Below are 22,007 nucleotides of genomic sequence, written 5' to 3' on the forward strand. Positions count from 1 at the left end.
TTCAAAGTTTGCCTTTCACAAGTACATCTTTTGATAGCATTCTACTGTTGATGGTCTTCTGATAGGCGTAAGAAGATCAGGAAATGGTCATGTAAGTATAAATCACTGGTCACTCCACTCTATTCAGGAGACCCTAGAAAGAGCTCAATGGTAAAGAAGGGCGTAATAGTTATGTTGGTGTGTGTATTGTTCTTAATGTAGTGGGTGGGGGAGGGGGGGGGGGGAGTTTTCGTCTGGAAATTACTGTGAAACCCCTATTTCATGTTTTTGTGTGGTCCCTCACTTAAAAAACACAAAACAGAAAAATGCAGAATCAAGGAAAACATTAATGTACAAAAACACATGTGACTGGCATATACAGGGTGAGTCACCTAACGTTACCGCTGGATATATTTCGTAAACCACATCAAATACTGACGAACCGATTCCACAGACCGAACGTGAGGAGAGGGGCTAGTGTAATTGTTTAATACAAACCATACAAAAATGCACGGAATTATGTTTTTTAACACAAACCTACGTATTTTTAAATGGAACCACATTAGTTTTGTTAGAAAATCTGAACATATAAACAAATCAGTGCCGTTTGTTGCATTGAAAAATGTTAATTACATCCGGAGATATTGTAACCTAAAGTTGACGCTTGAAACCCCCGACGTTCAGTTGCGTGTTGTAACAAACACGGGCCACGGTCGGCGAGCAGCATCTGCAGGGACATGTTTACGATGATGACCGTGTTTACGAGTGTGGCTGTAGTGCACTGTTGTGGTTTGGTCTAGCTGTCGCAGTGTCCGCATGTAGCACTTACTGCTATTGTTATTCTGCATTCGTCTCCGCACGCACACCAACTGTAGTACACCGTGTTACCAGACGTCTGTGATAGTGTAGTGCTGTAGGAACTGTGACCATGGTGTATTCGAACTCTGAAAAGGCGGAGATGATACTCATCTATGGCGAGTGTTGACGAAATGCAGCTGAAGCCTGCAGGGTGTATGCAGAACGGTACCCGGACAGAGAGCATCCAACGTGCCGCACATTGCAAAACATCTACTGTATGCAACAGGTATGGTCGTAGCACGCAAACGGGTCTGTAACAGGCCCGTCACAGGAGAAGCGGGTGCAGTTGGTGTGTTAGCTGCTGTTGCCATGAACCCACACGAGTACACAGGACATTGCGAGAGCCGGTGGACTGAGTCAAAGTAGTGTCATGTGCATACTGCATCGTCACCACTTTCACCCGTTTCATGTCGCTACTTCAGCAATTACATGGTGATGACTTTAATCATTGAGTGCAATTCTGTCAATGGGCTTCAACAGAGAATGCGTTGCAGTTCTACCTGTTTACCGATGAAGCGGGTTTCACAAACCACGGGGCCGTGAATCTACGGAACATGCATTACTGGTCCGTGGACAATCCTCACTGGCTCAGACAGGTAGAGCGACAGCGACCGTGGACTGTAAATGTATGGTGCGGAATCATTGGCGACCACCTCATTGGTCCTCACTTCACTGCAGGGGCCCAAACAGCTGCAACATACATCGCGTTTCTACAGAATGATCTGCCAGCGTTGCTTGAAAATGTCCCACTGGAAACACGTCGACGTATGTGGTATCAGCATGATGGTGCACCTGCACATTCCGCAATTAACACTAGGCTGACCCTTGACAGGATGTTCGACGGGCGTTTCATAGGACGTGGAGGACGCATAAATTGGCCAGCCCGTTCTCCTGATCTTACACCTATGGACTTCTTTCTGTGGGGTACGTTAAAGGAGAATGTGTACCGTGATGTGCCTACAACCCCTGAGGATATGAAACAACGTATTGTGGCAGCCTGCGGCGACATTACACCACATGTACTGCGGCGTGTACAACATTCATTACGCCAGAGATTGCAATTGTGTGCAACAAATGATGGCCACCACATTGAACATCTATTGGCCTGACATGTCGGGACACACTCTATTCCACTCCGTGAATGAAAACGGAAACCACGTGTGTACGTGTACCTTACCCCTCATGGTAATGTACATGTGCGTCAGTGAAAAAGACCAATGAAAAGGTGTTAGCATGTGAATGTAATGTGCTGTTCCAGTCTCTTCTGTACCTAAGGTCCATCACTGTTCCCTTTGGATCCCTACGTAATTCGGTGCTCTCCGATACACACGATCGAACAGCGGAGGAGTGATACTCAAGCGTCAACTTTAGGCTACAATATCTCCGGATGTAATTAACATTTTACAATGCAACAAACGGCACTGATTACGTATTTGTTTATATGTTCAGATGTGCTAACAAAACTAACAGGGTTCCATTTAAAAAACGTAGGTTTGTGTTAAAAATCATACTTCCGTGCATTTTTTTATGGTTTGTATTAACCAATTACACTAGCCCCTCTCCTCACGTTCGGTCCGTGGAATCGATTCTTCAGTATTTGATGTGGTTTACGAAATATATCCAGCGGTAATGTTAGGTGACTCACCCTGTATGATTAAAAATCGCAATCCTCTCCAATACATTGTATAAAGTCTGAATAAGTGAAGGAAATTAAATGTACAACACCATGTTTATACAATAATTTGTGGTAATGAATCTAATCAGTGTGTAATAGCAAGTAAAAACTCATTATAAAATTGAAATTGATATCTGGCTACAAGGTAATTGAGCTATTTTCTGGCATGCTACAACCAGAAATTATATGTCAAAATAGATGTGTTTCTGAGAGGTCTTTCCTTTGTCTCACCCAGGAAAAAGCAAAAATTAATGAACATAGTGAATTAAAACAAAAATATCACAGCAGCTAAGTAGTTAAACCATAAGCATAAATGTGGACATCTGCTTAGTGACGAAATTTGTCACTACCATTGTTATTGGTTAATTTTCTTTCAAACCACACTTTAGATGCTTGCCACTGTCAAAGTGTTATTTTAGGCTTAATGAGAGAAATAGCAACATGAAAAAATGGGTTTACTTCCCCAATTGACATTACAAGCTCATTATATGTAGGCTCAGTGAATTTCTGTATGCTGTGTAAAATGTAAATTTGAAAGAAACTCGGGCACCACAGTATCGCTTCATGTCCTCTATCACTGCTGCCAATTTTTATGATCTATAGTGTGTGGTACAAAGTATATATGTGAGAAGTCTACGTTGTTGTTGCTATTGTATTGTATCAGATTTGAAAACGAAAAGTGTGCTACTGTAAAATCCTTGTTCCATTTCCGAGTGACATCTGTGCCATAGCACATCATTAGCACTTCACAAAATGCTTTCACCCCTATCTGCACTCCCGTCATTGGAGGGCCACTCACCCTCTTCACACATCCAGCAGGCAAGCTTGTCTTATGTTTGTTAGTGTGGTAGGGTGGGTGTCTTGCCTGTTGGATGACTTAGCAAGTTGCCAGCCAATAAAAGCTCACTAGCTGGAAATCTATGTCTCCTCATAACCAAGCAATTCTTCAAGACTCAGTGTTTAAATTTAAAAGGTTGACAATTGATATTGTTGCTGCGTACAGTACATTGGAAATACATGCAAAAAGATGAGACTGAGTTGTAAGCAGCACTAGAAAAGGTGGCGGCTGGTCCCCTTTGTCAAGTATTGGCTGGTTCCGGAACACTTCATGTCAACTATCTTGTTTTTCCACTGCTGCTGCAATCTAGCAGTAGTAGCATCATTGTTGCATGGTGAAGCTAAGTGTTGCAAGTTGTGCTGGCAACGCTGATCATGGATTACGTGAGCATTTCCTCTCTCACGTCTGCCCTTTCCACAACAGCCTAAAATATTCACTCAACTCCATGCCACACACGGAGCCAACAACTCATTCAGTCACATCAAATGTCAGTAGGAAGGAAACGGGATGAAAACAAGTGAGACGTCAAATAATAACTTACTACGAAGAAACATAAAATCTGAAAAATTTTAGCACTGATCTTATGGGTCTTTCACAGGGGCTGTGGATTTATGGTGTAGAATCACAAAAAATGTACAATCAAAGAATGTTAAATTGAAATTACACTGCAAGTGCATATATCCTTGACCAAATTTTTCCTCTTTCCAAAAACAATGTTATAACCGAAAATTTCTTGAAAGAATAAATTAAAAGAACACAGTATTACACAAAGTTTCAAACAAGAAAGTCTGAGCTTTTCAATAACTGCTCTAACAGAAACCATTTAAGCTTTGTAATAATTAAAAATACGTTAAGAGCAATAAGGCCTTCTGGTGGAGGTTCAAGCACTATGGCTCAGGACTCAAAGTGTAAATTACTCTATTTGGTTATCTTTTATATCTTTAAGCTTATTGTCTTTTGCTCCCTTTGCTCCAGCTTCTTTCGTTTCTATGCACTGCTCCTCACTTCATCATTTATACTTCAATCTTTGGTTTGACTTCACTTATCTTTTACTACTCAACTGTCCTCTCCAATGTTTCTACTATTTGTTCCCAACGTCCTTAAGCAGGACCACTACTGTTTCGTGTCCTGCCACTGCCAACGGTGGTGGTTTAACAATATGATACCATGAGTAACCAAAGCTGTTGTGAAGTAATTGTCATGATGTGTTGTGCCAAACCAGTAAACCCATATGTGCTTACTGTGTGATGAGCTTGTCCCCCCCACGTCTCACTGTTAGAAATGACCACATGCAGGGAGGATTTTGATTTTTTGTTTCCATGCATCCTTCAGAGAATTCGTTCAGGATGTTGTAAACAAACTAACAGCTGTTCAAGTTTTCAAAGAATGACTCTTGCAAGTATGTCCTGTCCTACAGTTTACCATTTGACTCAAGACACAGAATGGCAACTCTTACGTAATTACTGAGTATCCTTAATTTCCCAACCTTTTCTTCTAAATTATTTTGCCAGATGCGAATAAATCTGTTCCAACAACATGATCATAACAAAGAAAAAAAAATCTTCAGCTAAAGAAACCCAATTAGTGATCACATATATGCCAGCCGGTTTGTGACTTCTTATAAGAAACATATACAAAGTTAAATACCGTTACTTAAGAGCTATGAAATTGACTTACCGTAAAAGAAATTACTCTTCCCTGAGCCATTCCGCCCAACTGAAAAAAAAAAAGAACAAGTATTAAAAGTTGACTGAACACAACAAAAATTAAAATATGAAATACATACAGCCTCTGCTGAAAATATTCCTTCCTACCTTGCTCCAGAATTTTTCTTATACGGTTACATTTCACTGACAATCTAAAATTGTATTGGCTATTTGTAATCAAGAGGATGAAAAAATGGATCTAGGTGTATCTGGCAAAAATAATTCTTTGTAGCATCTAGACATGTCACTTTACATCCTTCCGCATGGAAGATCAAGTAGAATGGGCTTACAATAAAGAATGTTTGGGTTTGTGATTACACTGAAATGTCATAAAGTGACACAACAATTTAGCTTTAAAAGGAATAACATACCACTCAATGGCGATCTTATCAAAATACACGTTACAGCATCTGCATCACTAATTTATAACAAACATAGCAAATCTCAACTGAAACAACCAAAATAAGAGTATGATCACTGTTTTTCCAAATTATAAGCACAAAAACAACCTGTGACACAGCTGCAGTAGTTATGCTAATGTTTACACAGACTGTTCACTATGTTTTCTACATGTGTACCTTGCAAGGCACTACACACAGAGTTAAGACACAAGATACTAACTGTCCATTATTCCAATTACATTTTATGGGAAAGAAAGACGGTGATGAAGAAGATGAAGCCCATATGCTGCAGCATGAGAAGCAGGAAAAATGAATGGATAACATGGTGCATTACAGTACTTTGTGCCTATATAAACTGTCACCGTGAGTGAAAACTCCATTACTACAACATTTAAAAGAATCATCTACACTATCACAAAAGCAGAACACACATATTGTGAACTAACATTAAAGCACTCTCAGAATACATCAAACACTATCTACAGCATTATTAAAAGGACAAATAAGAACAGTGAGGCAAATGAAACTGTGTTTCTAGATAACAGCAGTTGCAAAAATAGAAACTATCTGAAATTAATTTGGGTATCAATTTCAATGACTGTGTCCTCATTATGGCAACAAACACTACACTTACTAATAACAAGCAAATACAGATTTATTAGATTTAATGTGGCAGAGGTTTTACACAACCAACAGATTTTTGATAATGATAGAAATTGAAGCAATGAATTACAATTTGTGACACAACTGGGACTTGAACATGGGTCTCCTGCTAACTAGGAGATGTGCTAGCCATTACATCACTGTAGTGTGATGGGTAACCACACCTGCATGGACTAAGTAAGTTCAGTGCCCTCCCTAATACCAATTTCAATTTAAACCTTCAGCCCATTTTCCCCTTCTCATCTACACCTAAGGTATGGCAGGATTTCCCCTTTACATACTGAGCTGGGGTACTATTCTAATGAGTCAGAGAGCCTCGGCAATAGTGTCAATGTGAGAGGAGGAAAATGGGCTTAGTTTTTTAAGCATGATAGTGTTTTTTTGCAGAGTATTAAAACGTGTGCTGATTTCATAGTTCCCCATAATCAGTCAAAACTACCTATCGTTTTAGTGCGATCCATAACAATGGAAATAAGAAATTTGCTTCTAAGTACAAAATCATTTGACTCCATCCAATATTTTCATTTTTTCCCTTCCTCTCTGGAAAGTGACATAGAATAAAATACTGCAATGGGACACCCACTGAGTGGCAACAGGCGATCTTTTACGATGAATCACATGTTTTGCTGCATCAGACAGATGGCCATGGGCATGTACGGCTCAATTGCCTGAAAGCAAACATGCTGCAACATTCATCAGAAGGGTCCAATCCAAAGGAGGGAGCATTATGGTCTGGGAAATGATTTCGTGACATTCCCTACCTTGTCATTCTGGAATTCACAATGGATCAACAGATGTATGCATCTATCCTTGGAGACCATGTCCACCCCTACACACAGTTTGTTTTTCCTGGCATGACTACATCTACCAGCAGGACAATGCAACGTGCCACACAGCCCACAGCGTACATGCATGATTCGAAGAGCACCAGGACGATATTACCATACTCCCATGGTCACCAAACTTCCCAGACTTAAACCCAATCGAGAATCTGTGGACCACCTCAACAGGCTGTAAGCAGCATGGATCCTCAAATGAGAAACCTAGCACTGTTCAACGCAGTGTAGCGGCACCACCATTTAAGATAGGAAAGTTAGATTCCTGAGCGCACAAGTCACAGCCAGGTGCGGGCCTGTTGACAGTAAGTTAACACATGCCAGAGGCATCCTGAGGCGAGGGCCATGGATTTAGCTGTCGGCTCGCAGGCAATTCTTGTAGCCGCGATCTTAACCACAGCACCAAAGAAGCAGGCAGCAATCCGCCCTGTGGCTTCCAGTGAGCAGCGCTGAAGCAACAGGGACACTGTCAAAACTCTGCATTTGTACACGGTTGGTACATCACAGTATGTTGCATGGGTCGATGAGGTAGCCCTTCGGCGCCAAGCTGTTTTTGCAGACAGCGAAGTGGCGTCTTCGGCACTGCAGGACCCTGTGACATGTACAGTGAGGAACGTGGCACTTTAGCTGGGAATAATAAAACACTTGAAGATCACGGCCGAATTTTAATATGGTGCACCCTGACAGTTTCCATCCACAACCTACATTTCTTCACCACATGCCAACATCTACATTTGGCAGTGACGGCTATATTTGGTGTCAGAATAGCAAGCATCATCTGCACAGTACGACGTTCGAGCCCACCACCTGCATTACAGTCACAAAATGTGGTTGAAATGGGACTAACTGGGAACGGAAACAACACAATGGCAGAGTCAGGGACACAAGGTGTGTAGGAATCAGAAGCGGTATGGATTTTGTTGGAAAAGGTAGCACAATTGACAGCGGACAATGCGCAGTTGAGAAGTGAATTAACACCTAGGAGCGAGCGGGAAAGCGCATCTCATCAGTCGTCGTTGCCTAGGGAGCTGCACCAGGAGACTGAGCCAGCTGCCACAAGTCTGATTATTCCATTTTCTGGCAAAGCATCTGAAGATTTGGAGGACTTGGAAACTTCAGCTGTGATGAATGGTTGGTCTGATGAACAGTTGTTACATGTAGCGAAGATTAGATTAACGGGTGAAGCGAAGACACATGTAAGGTGTTCTCGGGCCTTAAGGAAGGCAGGACAGTTTAAGCAGTTGACGGAGGGGCTTTTACAGAGGTACAAGCGCTCAGTACTTTAGGGAGAGGTTGAGTACAATGACGAAGAGATGGGGAGACAACAGAGAAATTAACAAGTATACTTACGAGTTAGGTCAGAGCAATGAAGCAAATGGTATTCTGCTGCAGGAGGCCGAGCAAAGGGCACGTGATGTATTTTTGAGGGGGTTACCGGTGCATATGGCGCAGAAAGTGCGTGAAGGGACTCCGAAAGAGTTGTATTCGGCCATTCAGCTAGCAATCCAATGTGAGGAAATAGTCGTTGCAACGGAGGTACGTGATCGACAAACAGCGTTTACAGCGGGTATAAAATATTATGAGTGTGGTCATACGGGACATGTGCAGAAGCAATGTACCCAGTCACCGAAGAATAGAGGAAGGAGTGGAAATCAGCAGCATAGAGGATAGAGAAGCGGAGTTATTAGAGATGGACAATCGTTAAATGGCAGAAGGGGCCCAAGACCCACCTAAGGGAGCTCCCGACTAATTTCAATGCTACAAATATGTATGCAGAGGTGGCATGTTCAGTGGTAGGATCCATAGGAACTAAAAAGTTTAAGATTTTGTTGGACACAGGGGCGCTAGTGTCAGTGGCTACTAAGAGTTTAATGGGACGAAGAAGTTAGAACCACCACGTTATAGGCTGCACGGAGTGGGGGATAAGGAGGTCACACCTTTGGGGTCAGTAACAGTTGACTTTCACATAGGAAAAGTCTGATTTAATGCATGGATGGAGGTAGTACCAAGGGTAAGCAAGGGCTATGACATGATCCTAGGAGCAGATTTCTTGCATCCACATCATGCCAAAATTGACTACGGAACTTGGTGGAATGTTATTTCAGCTACAGGAAACTGTTGTCGATGCAGAGCTGTGGCGAGGGGCATTCAACGTAATGAACAAACCAATTGAGCCACATACATCAGCATTAAGGCTTAATTCGCATGAGTGTGTGTCTAGTGGCACTGGGAAGCCACTTTGGGTAAATGTAGAGTCAAACCTACCTGTGGGTACAGTATGTGTTATTGAACCATTGGAGGATAATGAAGTTTTGGACCCATTAGGTTGTTTTGTGAAACATAGTATTGTACGCGTGCATGAGGGAAACGACAGGCTAGTAGTCCCAGTGAACAAGGATAATTTTAGCGCTGTAGATGCGAATTTGGGAAAAGGAGTTTCAGTAGCGAATTTGGATGTACCAGACGACGAAGACTGGTGTTCGAGAGGTAGCCATAGTGATCAACCACTAACTGCTGATAGAACCGCATTGCGTAACAAAGTTAAGCATTTGAAAAGAGGCGAAAAAGAGCATATGGAAGAATTGTCATGGGAATTTAAGGATTTGTTTTTTCTGCAAGGGCCATTACCAGCAACTCCATTAGTTCAACATAGGATACCGACAGGGAATGAAGCACCTGTTTACCGTAAACCATACAGAATACCGAGGTATTTGCAGCCGATTGTGGAGGATTTCTTTGATCAGCAGCTTGCAAACGGTATTATAGAGCATAGCAATAGTTGTTGGGGAGCCTGCACTGTCGTTGTGCCTAAAAAGTCTATGGATGGAACTAAGAAACGCAGGTTCTGTTGTGACTACCAATACCTCAACAATAAGACAGTAACGGACGCATACCCCATTCCAAACATATCGGAGACTTTGGATCACTTAGGTCAGTGCCAGTACTTTTCTACGCTGGATCTGACAAGTGGTTATCATCAGTTAGAGGTGGCTCCAGAGGATTGTCCAAAAACTGCTTTCTCTACTCCTGGAGGTCATTACCAGTACACCAGAATGCCATTCGGTTTGAAATATGCTCTGGCAATGTTTCAGAGGTTGCTAGACAGTGTGTTAAGGGGTTTGAAACCAGGCAGTGTATTGTCTATTTGGTTGACATTACAGTGTTTTTAAGTAGTATGGAGCAGCATAGAAAGCGGTTAAGGGAAGTCTTTATGAAGTTAAGAGCAGCTCATTTGCCTGGAGAAGTGTTATTTTGCATTAGAAGAAGTGGAATATTTAGATCATATCATTAATAAGGACGAACTGCGAACAGATCCGAGGTTGGTACAGGCTGTAAGGGATTTTCGGGAGCCGAAAACAGTCAAGTGCAATAATTTGTCGGAATTTGCAATTTCTGTCGAAATTTCGTGAAGGGTTTTGCAGATTTAGCGCAGCCATTGACACGATTTTTATGGAAGAGTGTGAAATTTGATTGGACTGAAGAGTGTCAGAAAGCATTTGACAAACTGAAAGAAGTGTTAACATTAAGTCCGGTTCTTGTGTTCCCAGATTTTGAAAAGGAATTTATTCTAGCATGAAATGTATCGAATCAAGCATTAGGGTGTGTCCTTAGTCAGGAAATTGATGGGAAAGAACATCCTGTAGCCAATGAGTCTAGGCAATCAACAAATGCAGCAGAGAGGAGTTTCTCAACAACAGAGAGGGAGATGCTTGGTGTAAACCATGGAATCACATATTTTAAATGTTACTGATATGGGAGAAGATTTTGGGTAGTGACAAATCATGCTGCATTGAAGTGGTTGTTGGGGTTGAAGGATCCGTCCACTAGACTCGCTAGGTGGGCTGTCAGGTTTAGTTAATTCGACTATGAGGTGGCGTACAAGCCTGGGAAGAAGCACGGTAATGCAGGTGCAATGCGTAGAAAGGTGGCAAAAGTAGAAGTCATAGATTATGACCTAGCAGTATGGCAAGAACTACAGGACGCTGGCAACAATTGTAAATTGTATCAGACACAGCCGAAATTTAATATGTACGACGGTCTTCTGTCAGAGAAATGAAGTTAAGACCAAGGGTAGTAGTGTCAGCGAAGCTGAGATGAGGTTTTAAAAGAAGCACATGATCATGTGTTATCTGGTCACGGTGGGAGTAGAGCGATGAATAGGAGAGTGGCAGAGAGGTATTGGTGGAGGGGTAGGAAAGTAGATGTGGATCAGTACATCAAGAATTGTATACAATGTGCGCAGAGAGCAGATCTGAGACGGAAAGGGATACAGCTACAATGATTGCCGGAAGCGACATGTCCATTTTCTGTTGGGAATTGATGTCTTAGGACCTTTCAGTTGAACACCATCAGGAAACAGATTCATTCTGACAATAATAGACCATTTTTTGAGGTATGCGGAGATGGTGGCTACACCAAATCAACAGGCAGCAATGGTCGCGCAAGCGTTACCAACTTCATGTCAGATTTTATGAACTGTGTAAATTGTTGAACGTAAAGAAGTTGAGGATGAGCACATTGCATCCACATGCGAACGGAAGGACAGAATCGGTACACAGAACAATCGGGAAGATGCTGATTTTTTATGTGGATTCTTATCACCTTCAGTGGAACAAGTATTTGAAGCATATTGTATGCGCATACAATGCAAAAGTCCATACCAATACCGGTTTGTCTCTGTTTGGGGCGGGCAAAAAATGCCGTCACCGTTTGATTTAGTAAAGTGACAGAAAGGAAGGACTGATGTATCTGTACATCAATTCTTGAGGACAATTCAGGATGTTTGGAAATGGGTACAAAAGGTGAATATGAAGGCTTTGGAAAGGCAGGAAGACACAGTGAAGCGGAAAGGAAGTTTATCGCAGTACAGAGTGGGGCAATGGGTAATGCTATCCAGCCCTTATACGGCAAAAGGGAAAACGGAGAAGCTTGTCACGAGGTATCAATGGCCAATACCAAGTAGTTGAAACCACATCCCCCATTAATGTTAAGCTTCAGCTGCCAACTAGAACAAAGATAGTACACATTGGGCGGCTGCGATCATTTAAAGGTTGTCCGGATGTGATTCCAGGCATGTCACAGGAAGGGAAGAGGAAAACAGAGAGAGTGGAGAGAGGTGTTAAGTGCAGGGAAAACCACGATGATAGAGTACAGCATGATGTACTGTATGCTTTGAGATCCAGAAAGTAGTAGAGTATTTGTAGGTTTTTGTTTTCTTGTTATGTATCATTGGGTTTGCGTAGATTAATTACGCATTGTATTTTCATATGTTGTATTTGTTTTCGAGTACTGTGAGCCTGCTGAGGACAGCAGACTTTTTGAAGAGGGAGGAAGGGTGATGGTGATCACTGTCCTCAGGTCACTGAAAAGGGGAGCGTTGAGAAAGTTGGTGGAAGTAAAAAACTGAGGACGTATTGCTGATCTTGGCAGTTAACAGCCGGTATGCCAAGATGACTAGGGAGGAATTACGGAGCTGCCATAGAGGGAAGATAATGGTGTGTCCAGCCAGAGTGGTAAGCACCATTCCGGACACGTGCACGGTGCAGTTATTTTTAGCCAGGAGGAAAGAAATAGACTGTTCAAGGGACATCGGGAGCCAAAATTGAGCTTGCAATGTGTCGGGATGCATCGGATCTTCTCCACCTATGAAAATCTGATAGTAGTCGCGAGTTGTTTTAAACAGAAGTTGTTTTGTAGAAGCAAAACATATAGAGCTCAAGGGGAGTGGAATTTTAATCAATGGAACTGCGTGTAACATAGTACGAGACACCTTCCGTCTGCCAGCGTCAATTTCAGGAGTTGCACAATTGAATGTTACACAGCCACAGCTGTACTGGCCAGAAGCAACTTTAGAGTTTGTGCCAAGGCAGAATCTGACCTTGTTAAATCAAACTCTGGAGTCACGTCTGTTGAGATTCGTAAACCAGTTCATTTCAGAGCAAGAGGGGCACATATCAGACGAACAGCTTGTGCAGCATGTCGCTCAATATAGGGAAAGGCAATGACAAGTAATGATCGTTTTGAGCACCTCTATTCCAAGTGCCATCACAGCCTTAACTTTGTTGTGCGTTGTTTTCATTCTGAACAGGCGGAGAGCCAATTTCAAGAGGGAACCGACGGTAGTCCAAATCCCAGTGGACTGGATACTGAGGGCGTAAGACGGCTAGGCAAGGGATTGATCGAGCATTAAGTGGAGTGATCATCCAGTAAGGAATTTTTACATTTTGTCTCATGTCATGTGTTTAAGAGGACCAGACCACATCTACGTTTTCTAATGGTAGTAGTAAATATGTCATAAGTACGTGCCAACCCAAACAAGTTTAAGAGTAGTTAGAGATCGGAAAGGGGACCGGGTCTTTCTGAAGGGGGGAATAATGTAGTGGCACTACCGTTTAAGGTAGGAAAGTTAGATTTGGTGCAATGTTTCCGAGCGCACAAGTCACAACCAGGCGCGGGCCTGTTGACAGTAAGTTACGCTGACCAGCAGTTGCGAAGTAGAATGGAGGCCACAGGGATGTCGAACTGCTGAAAAGAGTAAATGCAGCGATTTGCATGGTGCAAGTTACAGGCAGAAGGGGCCCACTGGCACCATCTAGGTGCAATGAGTACGTGACTTGGAGCGGTGCATTAACAAAACAGAGGTGCACAGCCGCATATAAATAGGTGCTGGTTTTCTAACGAGGGGGATTCAAGTGTGGCAGTTCTCCTGGACGGTGGGGCATGTCACACCACCGGCTACATCAGCAGCAGATGGGGTGCCAGCGTTCCAGTCCACAGTGGGTTGCTGGTTCGACCCTCTGAGGCCAACGCGGGGTCCGTCGCCAGCCAGTGTTGGGCCACTTGACAGCCCGCTACCGCGGACAGTCTTGTTGGCTCCCAACACAAACGAGAGGCATCCCGAGGCAAGGGCCACAAATTTAGCTGATGGCTTGCAGGCGCTTGTTGTTGCAGCAATCTTAACCATGACGCCACAGAAGGACGCAGCGGGCCGTCCTGCGGCTTCCAGCAAGTGGCACTGAGGCAACAGGGATGAAGGCCGCTGATTCGGCTGCCGACCCTGACGTTGTCAAAACTCCGCGGCTGTACACAGCCAGCATGCCGCAGCACGTTGCACAGGTCGCTGAGGTTGCCCTTCGGCGCCAAGCTATTTTGCAGACATCAAAGTGGAGTCCTCGGCATTGCGAGACCCTGTGACGTACACAGAGAGGAACGTGGCACTATAGCTGGGAATAATAACACACTTGAAGATCATGGCCGAGTTTTAATACGGCGCATTCTGACAGTTTCCATCCACGTCCTACATTCCTCTACCACACGCCAACATCTACATTTGGCAGCGGTGGCTACAACAAGCTATAAGGAGCATGGATCCCCAAACGAGAACCCTAGCACTGTTCAATGCAGCACTGGAGTCACCATGACTCCATATCCATGTCAGTACCTTCCAGAACCAACTGGCTGTTTTCCTGCACATCTTGCAGCTGTACGCACTGCAAAAGATAATTGTTCAGGCTTCTGACAGGTAGTCACATTTATGTGACTGGACTGTTTATGCGCCACACTATCATTTTACTGGCACATTCGGTGGGACACACAAAGAAAATTTGTGAAATGTGTTGTGAATATATTAAGTGGTAAATTAAAATGTCATACCTGACGTTGATGTACTGTGCAAACAGCAAATATGTAGTAAGGGATAAAAGGTTTCCCTTTTATCATTTCGTGGGAGGTGTGTCAGTGAGAAAAAGTTTTGCAAGGATTTGACATTATGTGCAATGTTTGTTGGAAGTCACCAAGTGTTTTCATTCTCAAATACTGGATGAATATAATCTGGGCAAAGATAATTTGCATGCCAAGCTATGCTGCCACAAGATATGAACACAGTTTTTAACCTTAACTGTTGTCTTACTGTGTAAAACCCTTAATATAAGGCTATACCTCTTAATGAGTAGATTATGGCAGCATTTCAAATTTTTAAATTTCGCCTTCATTACCTGAAATATTGAAAATAAAATTTTTGTTACCCCTGGAAGCCATCAGATAGCCAACGGGGATTGTTCAGCAGGCTAGGTGTTTAACTATCTTCAGGAAAAATGCAGAAAAAAGCTCTCATTCAGCAAAAGTAAACAATAAGAATATGGTGTGAAGTAGATAAAGTGATGTCATACACAGGCCTCTTCCAACATCTATATGGAAATAATTTCCATACATACACTCATGCTCATAAATTAAGGATAATTGCAGAATGTGGTGCCACACAACGTGGCACTACACAAAACTGGCACTAATAGCATAAGCACATAGGGAACACACATGACACATATCTGTAAGTCCACGGTATTGCTGATAAGTTGAGAAAACCGTCCTGAACACATGTGCTACAAAACGCCACTGTTTCCTGCACACGTACCCCGACATCAATACGGGATATGATCACCATGCACACGTACACAGGCCGCACAGTGGGTTGGCATACTCTGGATCAGGTGGTCGAGCAGCTGCTGGGGTATAGCCTCCCATTCTTGCACCAGTGCCTGTCGGAGCTCCTGAAGTGTCCTAAAGGTTTGAAGACATGCAGCGATAAGCCGACCAAGAGCATCCCAGACTTGCTCGGAGGGGTTTAGGTCTGGAGAACAGGCAGGCCACTTCATTCACCTGATATCTTCTGTTTCAAGGTACTCCTCCACGATGGCAGCTTGGTGGGGCCGTGCGTTATCATCCATCAGGAGGAAGGTGGGACCTACTGACCCCTGAAAAGGCAGACATACTGGTGCAAAATGACGTCCCGATGCACCTGATCTGTTACAGTTCCTCTGTCAAAGACATGCAGAGGTGTATGTGCACCAATTATAATCCCACCCCACACGATCAAACCACGACCTCCGTACAGGTCCCTTTCAAGGACATTAAGGGTTTGGTATCTGGTTCCTGGTTCACGCCAGATGAAAACCCAATGAAAATCACTGTTCAGACTATACCTGGACTTGTCCATGAACATAACCTGGGACCACTGTTCCAATGACCATGTACTGTGTTCTTGACACCAAGCTTTACGGGCTCTCTTGTGACCAGGGGTCAGGGGAATGCACCTTGCAGGTCTCTGGGCGAATAAACCAAGTCTGCTCAGTCGCCTGTAGACTGTGTGTCTGGAGACAACTGTTCCAGTGGCTGCAGTAAGGTCCCGATTACTGCTACCTGGAGTACTCTGTGACTATCTGCGGGCACTGATGATGAGATATCATTCTTCTTGTAGTGTTGTACACTGTGGACGTCCTGTACTGTAGCACCTGGACACGTTTCCTGTCAGCTGGAATCATTGCCATAATCTTGAGATCACACTTTGTGGCACACGGAGGGCCTGTGCTATGACCTGCTGTGTTTGACCATGCTCCAGTCGCCCTAGTATTCTACCCCTCATAACATCATCAATATGTGTTCTTTGAACCATTTTCAACACACTGTCACCATTAGCTTGACTGAAAACGTCTGCACACTTACTAGCTGCACTGTACTCTGACATGTACAAACACACCTTTGCGTATGTGGACTGCTTCCAGCACCACAGTGCAACGACCGCAGGTCAAATGCACAGAGCGGTCATACCCCGGGGTGATTTAAACCTGCAAACCACCCACCAGATCATTGTTTCACCATGTATCAGCATTATCCTTAATTTATGAGCATGAGTGTACTTTGTGTCCATGTGTAAGATTCATAGCAGACTTCTGTATTCTTGTGCAAAGGACTTCAACAAATTCCCATCTAATGTAAAGCAAGCATGTGATCATCCACAGAAACCGAAACAATATTTTATTTATCACTCCACCTACCTATAACAGAAATTCCTGGATGGAGACATACTTAAAATAAGATAAAAGCAACCACTCAACTGGAGCAGGTCAATGCATGGAGCAAAGAAATACGCAACAGAAAACAGCATTCACATTAGGTCTTTTTCTATCAAAAGTACACACATTCACAAAGACAACCACACAGACACCCAAATGCACTCTCCTGTGGTCATGACAAGACTCTCATTATGTGGATTCGTAGGACAAAGAGTCCTGAAATGTGCCACTGATTATTATAAATAGGCTGCAGCTGTTACACTTGTAAACAGCTTGTTCTGTTAAATATCAATTTGGTTAGGTAAATATGAAACTAGGATAGGAAATAAACAACAACTGTTTAATACAAAAGGCGAAGCAGCCAACCACAAATGCAACTACTCAGTTGCATCATAACACTAATGACCTAAACGGCTGCTTGAGTACCCCTCCAACTGTATCTTTCCCCCTGCAGCATATCTTTTATGCTAGTCCCTGGATCTAAACTTCCACTAAGGTCTTTTTTATTCTTTTCTGTCACTTTAGCTCTCTTGTAATTTTGCAGCCCAAACCTGATGCTTAACCTTTCCTTATCACCATCCCATCTGTTTTATGAATGTCACCTTATTAATCCTCATTTCACTTCTTCCATTGAAAGCCACCGTTACCTTATTCTATCATGGCTCCCATTCACTATCCATTAATTCTTTACATAACATATACTGCCCCATACCGGTTGCCACATATCTCTCCCCCCCCCCCCCCCCCCCACAATCACTTCAGGCAGCCTCTGCAGCCACTCAGTCAGTCAGTCGTGGGTGTGTTTGGGCATCCTTGTGGTTGTGTGCATGTGTTATTACAGTGAAAAAGAACAGTAACTCAGATGCCGGTAATGTATCTTTGGTTTTAGATGTTTCTATGTGCTACACATCAATCAGCTGCGTGTGTTTGCCTTCCTCATTTACATTTGCTTTCTTTCTGAAGTTTCTACTCAGTATTTGTAAATCAAATGTGGTAAAAAATAGGAATATGGTTGTTGGTTCATTTACTTATTTTACATAGCAATGTTGGTAGTACTTGCTGTGGAGTGTGACAAGACATAAGAGGGTGTGTCAATAGCTGGCTATATTGAACAGAATAGCAGGCAGATGAAGTGTTTTGTACCATCAAACTGAAATGTATCTTGGATGCTCTGATTGTGATGCAGCCCCAGATATGCAATCTGTTTGATCGAGGTGGAGAGGACAACAGTCAGAAACTTGTGGTAGAGATATTCAGAAGTGCAAAACGTTCTTGCTGTTATGATGACTGTTCAGGCTCTCTTCTCGTCCTAACTTAACCACAACATTAAAAAAATAAAATAATGAAACACAGTGGTCAACAATACATGACAGCTAATGCAGAACTGTGAAACACAGTCACCAGTTTTTTTTTTAAAATAAGTCTTAAAACATCTTCAGGGTTGAAACTTTCCTGGCAGATTAAAACTGTGTGCCCGACCGAGACTCGAACTCGGGACCTTTGCCTTTCGCGGGCAAGTGCTCTACCAACTGAGCTACCGAAGCACGACTCACGTCCGGTACTCACAGCCTTACTTCTGCCAGTACCTCGTCTCCTACCTTCCAAACTTTACAGAAGCTCTCCTGCGAAACATGCAGAACTAGCACTCCTGAAAGAAAGGATATTGCGGAGACATGGCTTAGCCACAGCCTGGGGGATGTTTCCAGAATGAGATTTTCACTCTGCAGCGGAGTGTGCGCTGATATGAAACTTTCCTGGCAGATTAAAACTGTGTGCCCGACCGAGACTCGAACTCGGGACCTTTGCCTTTCGCGGGCAAGTGCTCTACCAACTGAGCTACCGAAGCACGACTCACGTCCGGTACTCACAGCCTTACTTCTGCCAGTACCTCGTCTCCTACCTTCCAAACTTTACAGAAGCTCTCCTGCGAAACATGCAGAACTAGCACTCCTGAAAGAAAGGATATTGCGGAGACATGGCTTAGCCACAGCCTGGGGGATGTTTCCAGAATGAGATTTTCACTCTGCAGCGGAGTGTGCGCTGATATGAAACTTTCCTGGCAGATTAAAACTGTGTGCCCGACCGAGACTCGAACTCGGGACCTTTGCCTTTCGCGGGCAAGTGCTCTACCAACTGAGCTACCGAAGCACGACTCACGTCCGGTACTCACAGCCTTACTTCTGCCAGTACCTCGTCTCCTACCTTCCAAACTTTACAGAAGCTCTCCTGCGAAACATGCAGAACTAGCACTCCTGAAAGAAAGGATATTGCGGAGACATGGCTTAGCCACAGCCTGGGGGATGTTTCCAGAATGAGATTTTCACTCTACAGCGGAGTGTGCGCTGATATGAAACTTTCCTGGCAGATTAAAACTGTGTGCCCGACCGAGACTCGAACTCGGGACCTTTGCCTTTCGCGGGCAAGTGCTCTACCAACTGAGCTACCGAAGCACGACTCACGTCCGGTACTCACAGCCTTACTTATGCCAGTACCTCGTCTCCTACCTTCCAAACTTTACAGAAGCTCTCCTGCGAAACATGCAGAACTAGCACTCCTGAAAGAAAGGATATTGCGGAGACATGGCTTAGCCACAGCCTGGGGGATGTTTCCAGAATGAGATTTTCACTCTGCAGCGGAGTGTGCACTAATATGAAACTTTCCTGGCAGATTAAAACTGTGTGCCCGACCGAGACTCGAACTCGGGACCTTTGCCTTTCGCGGGCAAGTGCTCTACCAACTGAGCTACCGAAGCACGACTCACGTCCAGTACTCACAGCCTTACTTCTGCCAGTACCTCGTCTCCTACCTTCCAAACTTTACAGAAGCTCTCCTGCGAAACATGCAGAACTAGCACTCCTGAAAGAGAGGATATTGCGGAGACATGGCTTAGCCACAGCCTGGGGGATGTTTCCAGAATGAGATTTTCACTCTACAGCGGAGTGTGCGCTGATATGAAACTTTCCTGGCAGATTAAAACTGTGTGCCCGACCGAGACTCGAACTCGGGACCTTTGCCTTTCGCGGGCAAGTGCTCTACCAACTGAGCTACCGAAGCACGACTCACGTCCGGTACTCACAGCCTTACTTCTGCCAGTACCTCGTCTCCTACCTTCCAAACTTTACAGAAGCTCTCCTGCGAAACATGCAGAACTAGCACTCCTGAAAGAAAGGATATTGCGGAGACATGGCTTAGCCACAGCCTGGGGGATGTTTCCAGAATGAGATTTTCACTCTGCAGCGGAGTGTGCGCTAATATGAAACTTTCCTGGCAGATTAAAACTGTGTGCCCGACCGAGACTCGAACTCGGGACCTTTGCCTTTCGCGGGCAAGTGCTCTACCAACTGAGCTACCGAAGCACGACTCACGTCCAGTACTCACAGCCTTACTTCTGCCAGTACCTCGTCTCCTACCTTCCAAACTTTACAGAAGCTCTCCTGCGAAACATGCAGAACTAGCACTCCTGAAAGAGAGGATATTGTGGAGACATGGCTTAGCCACAGCCTGGGGGATGTTTCCAGAATGAGATTTTCACTCTGCAGCGGAGTGTGCGCTGATATGAAACTTTCCTGGCAGATTAAAACTGTGTGCCCGACCGAGACTCGAACTCGGGACCTTTGCCTTTCGCGGGCAAGTGCTCTACCAACTGAGCTACCGAAGCACGACTCACGTCCGGTACTCACAGCCTTACTTCTGCCAGTACCTCGTCTCCTACCTTCCAAACTTTACAGAAGCTCTCCTGCGAAACATGCAGAACTAGCACTCCTGAAAGAAAGGATATTGCGGAGACATGGCTTAGCCACAGCCTGGGGGATGTTTCCAGAATGAGATTTTCACTCTGCAGCGGAGTGTGCGCTGATATGAAACTTTCCTGGCAGATTAAAACTGTGTGCCCGACCGAGACTCGAACTCGGGACCTTTGCCTTTCGCGGGCAAGTGCTCTACCAACTGAGCTACCGAAGCACGACTCACGTCCGGTACTCACAGCCTTACTTCTGCCAGTACCTCGTCTCCTACCTTCCAAACTTTACAGAAGCTCTCCTGCGAAACATGCAGAACTAGCACTCCTGAAAGAAAGGATATTGCGGAGACATGGCTTAGCCACAGCCTGGGGGATGTTTCCAGAATGAGATTTTCACTCTGCAGCGGAGTGTGCGCTGATATGAAACTTTCCTGGCAGATTAAAACTGTGTGCCCGACCGAGACTCGAACTCGGGACCTTTGCCTTTCGCGGGCAAGTGCTCTACCAACTGAGCTACCGAAGCACGACTCACGTCCGGTACTCACATCCTTACTTCTGCCAGTACCTCGTCTCCTACCTTCCAAACTTTACAGAAGCTCTCCTGCGAAACATGCAGAACTAGCACTCCTGAAAGAAAGGATATTGCGGAGACATGGCTTAGTCACAGCCTGGGGGATGTTTCCAGAATGAGATTTTCACTCTGCAGCGGAGTGTGCGCTGATATGAAACTTTCCTGGCAGATTAAAACTGTGTGCCCGACCGAGACTCGAACTCGGGACCTTTGCCTTTCGCGGGCAAGTGCTCTACCAACTGAGCTACCAAAGCACGACTCACGTCCGGTACTCACAGCCTTACTTCTGCCAGTACCTCGTCTCCTACCTTCCAAACTTTACAGAAGCTCTCCTGCGAAACATGCAGAACTAGCACTCCTGAAAGAAAGGATATTGCGGAGACATGGCTTAGCCACAGCCTGGGGGATGTTTCCAGAATGAGATTTTCACTCTACAGCGGAGTGTGCGCTGATATGAAACTTTCCTGGCAGATTAAAACTGTGTGCCCGACCGAGACTCGAACTCGGGACCTTTGCCTTTCGCGGGCAAGTGCTCCACCAACTGAGCTACCGAAGCACGACTCACGTCCGGTACTCACAGCCTTACTTCTGCCAGTACCTCGTCTCCTACCTTCCAAACTTTACAGAAGCTCTCCTGCGAAACATGCAGAACTAGCACTCCTGAAAGAAAGGATATTGCGGTCCCGAGTTCGAGTCTCGGTCGGGCACACAGTTTTAATCTGCCAGGAAAGTTTCATATCAGCGCACACTCCGCTGCAGAGTGAAAATCTCATTCTGGAAACATCCCCCAGGCTGTGGCTAAGCCATGTCTCCGCAATATCCTTTCTTTCAGGAGTGCTAGTTCTGCATGTTTCGCAGGAGAGCTTCTGTAAAGTTTGGAAGGTAGGAGACGA

The 22,007-nt window shown here is 44.4% G+C and overlaps 1 protein-coding gene across 1 annotated transcript in view; it reads right to left on the reverse strand.

Moving 5' to 3' along the window:
• The window catches only part of LOC124604114 (structural maintenance of chromosomes protein 3), a 210,055-nt gene that overhangs the window by 177,896 nt on the left and 10,152 nt on the right, over positions 1-22,007 (reverse strand). The window contains exon 3 of the mRNA XM_047136451.1: positions 5,028-5,066. Within this exon, the coding sequence (XP_046992407.1) occupies positions 5,028-5,066 (39 nt within the window). The remainder of the gene's footprint in view (positions 1-5,027; positions 5,067-22,007) is intronic.

The sequence above is a fragment of the Schistocerca americana genome, chromosome 1, assembly GCF_021461395.2.
Source record: "Schistocerca americana isolate TAMUIC-IGC-003095 chromosome 1, iqSchAmer2.1, whole genome shotgun sequence".
Classification (NCBI taxonomy): domain Eukaryota; kingdom Metazoa; phylum Arthropoda; class Insecta; order Orthoptera; family Acrididae; genus Schistocerca; species Schistocerca americana.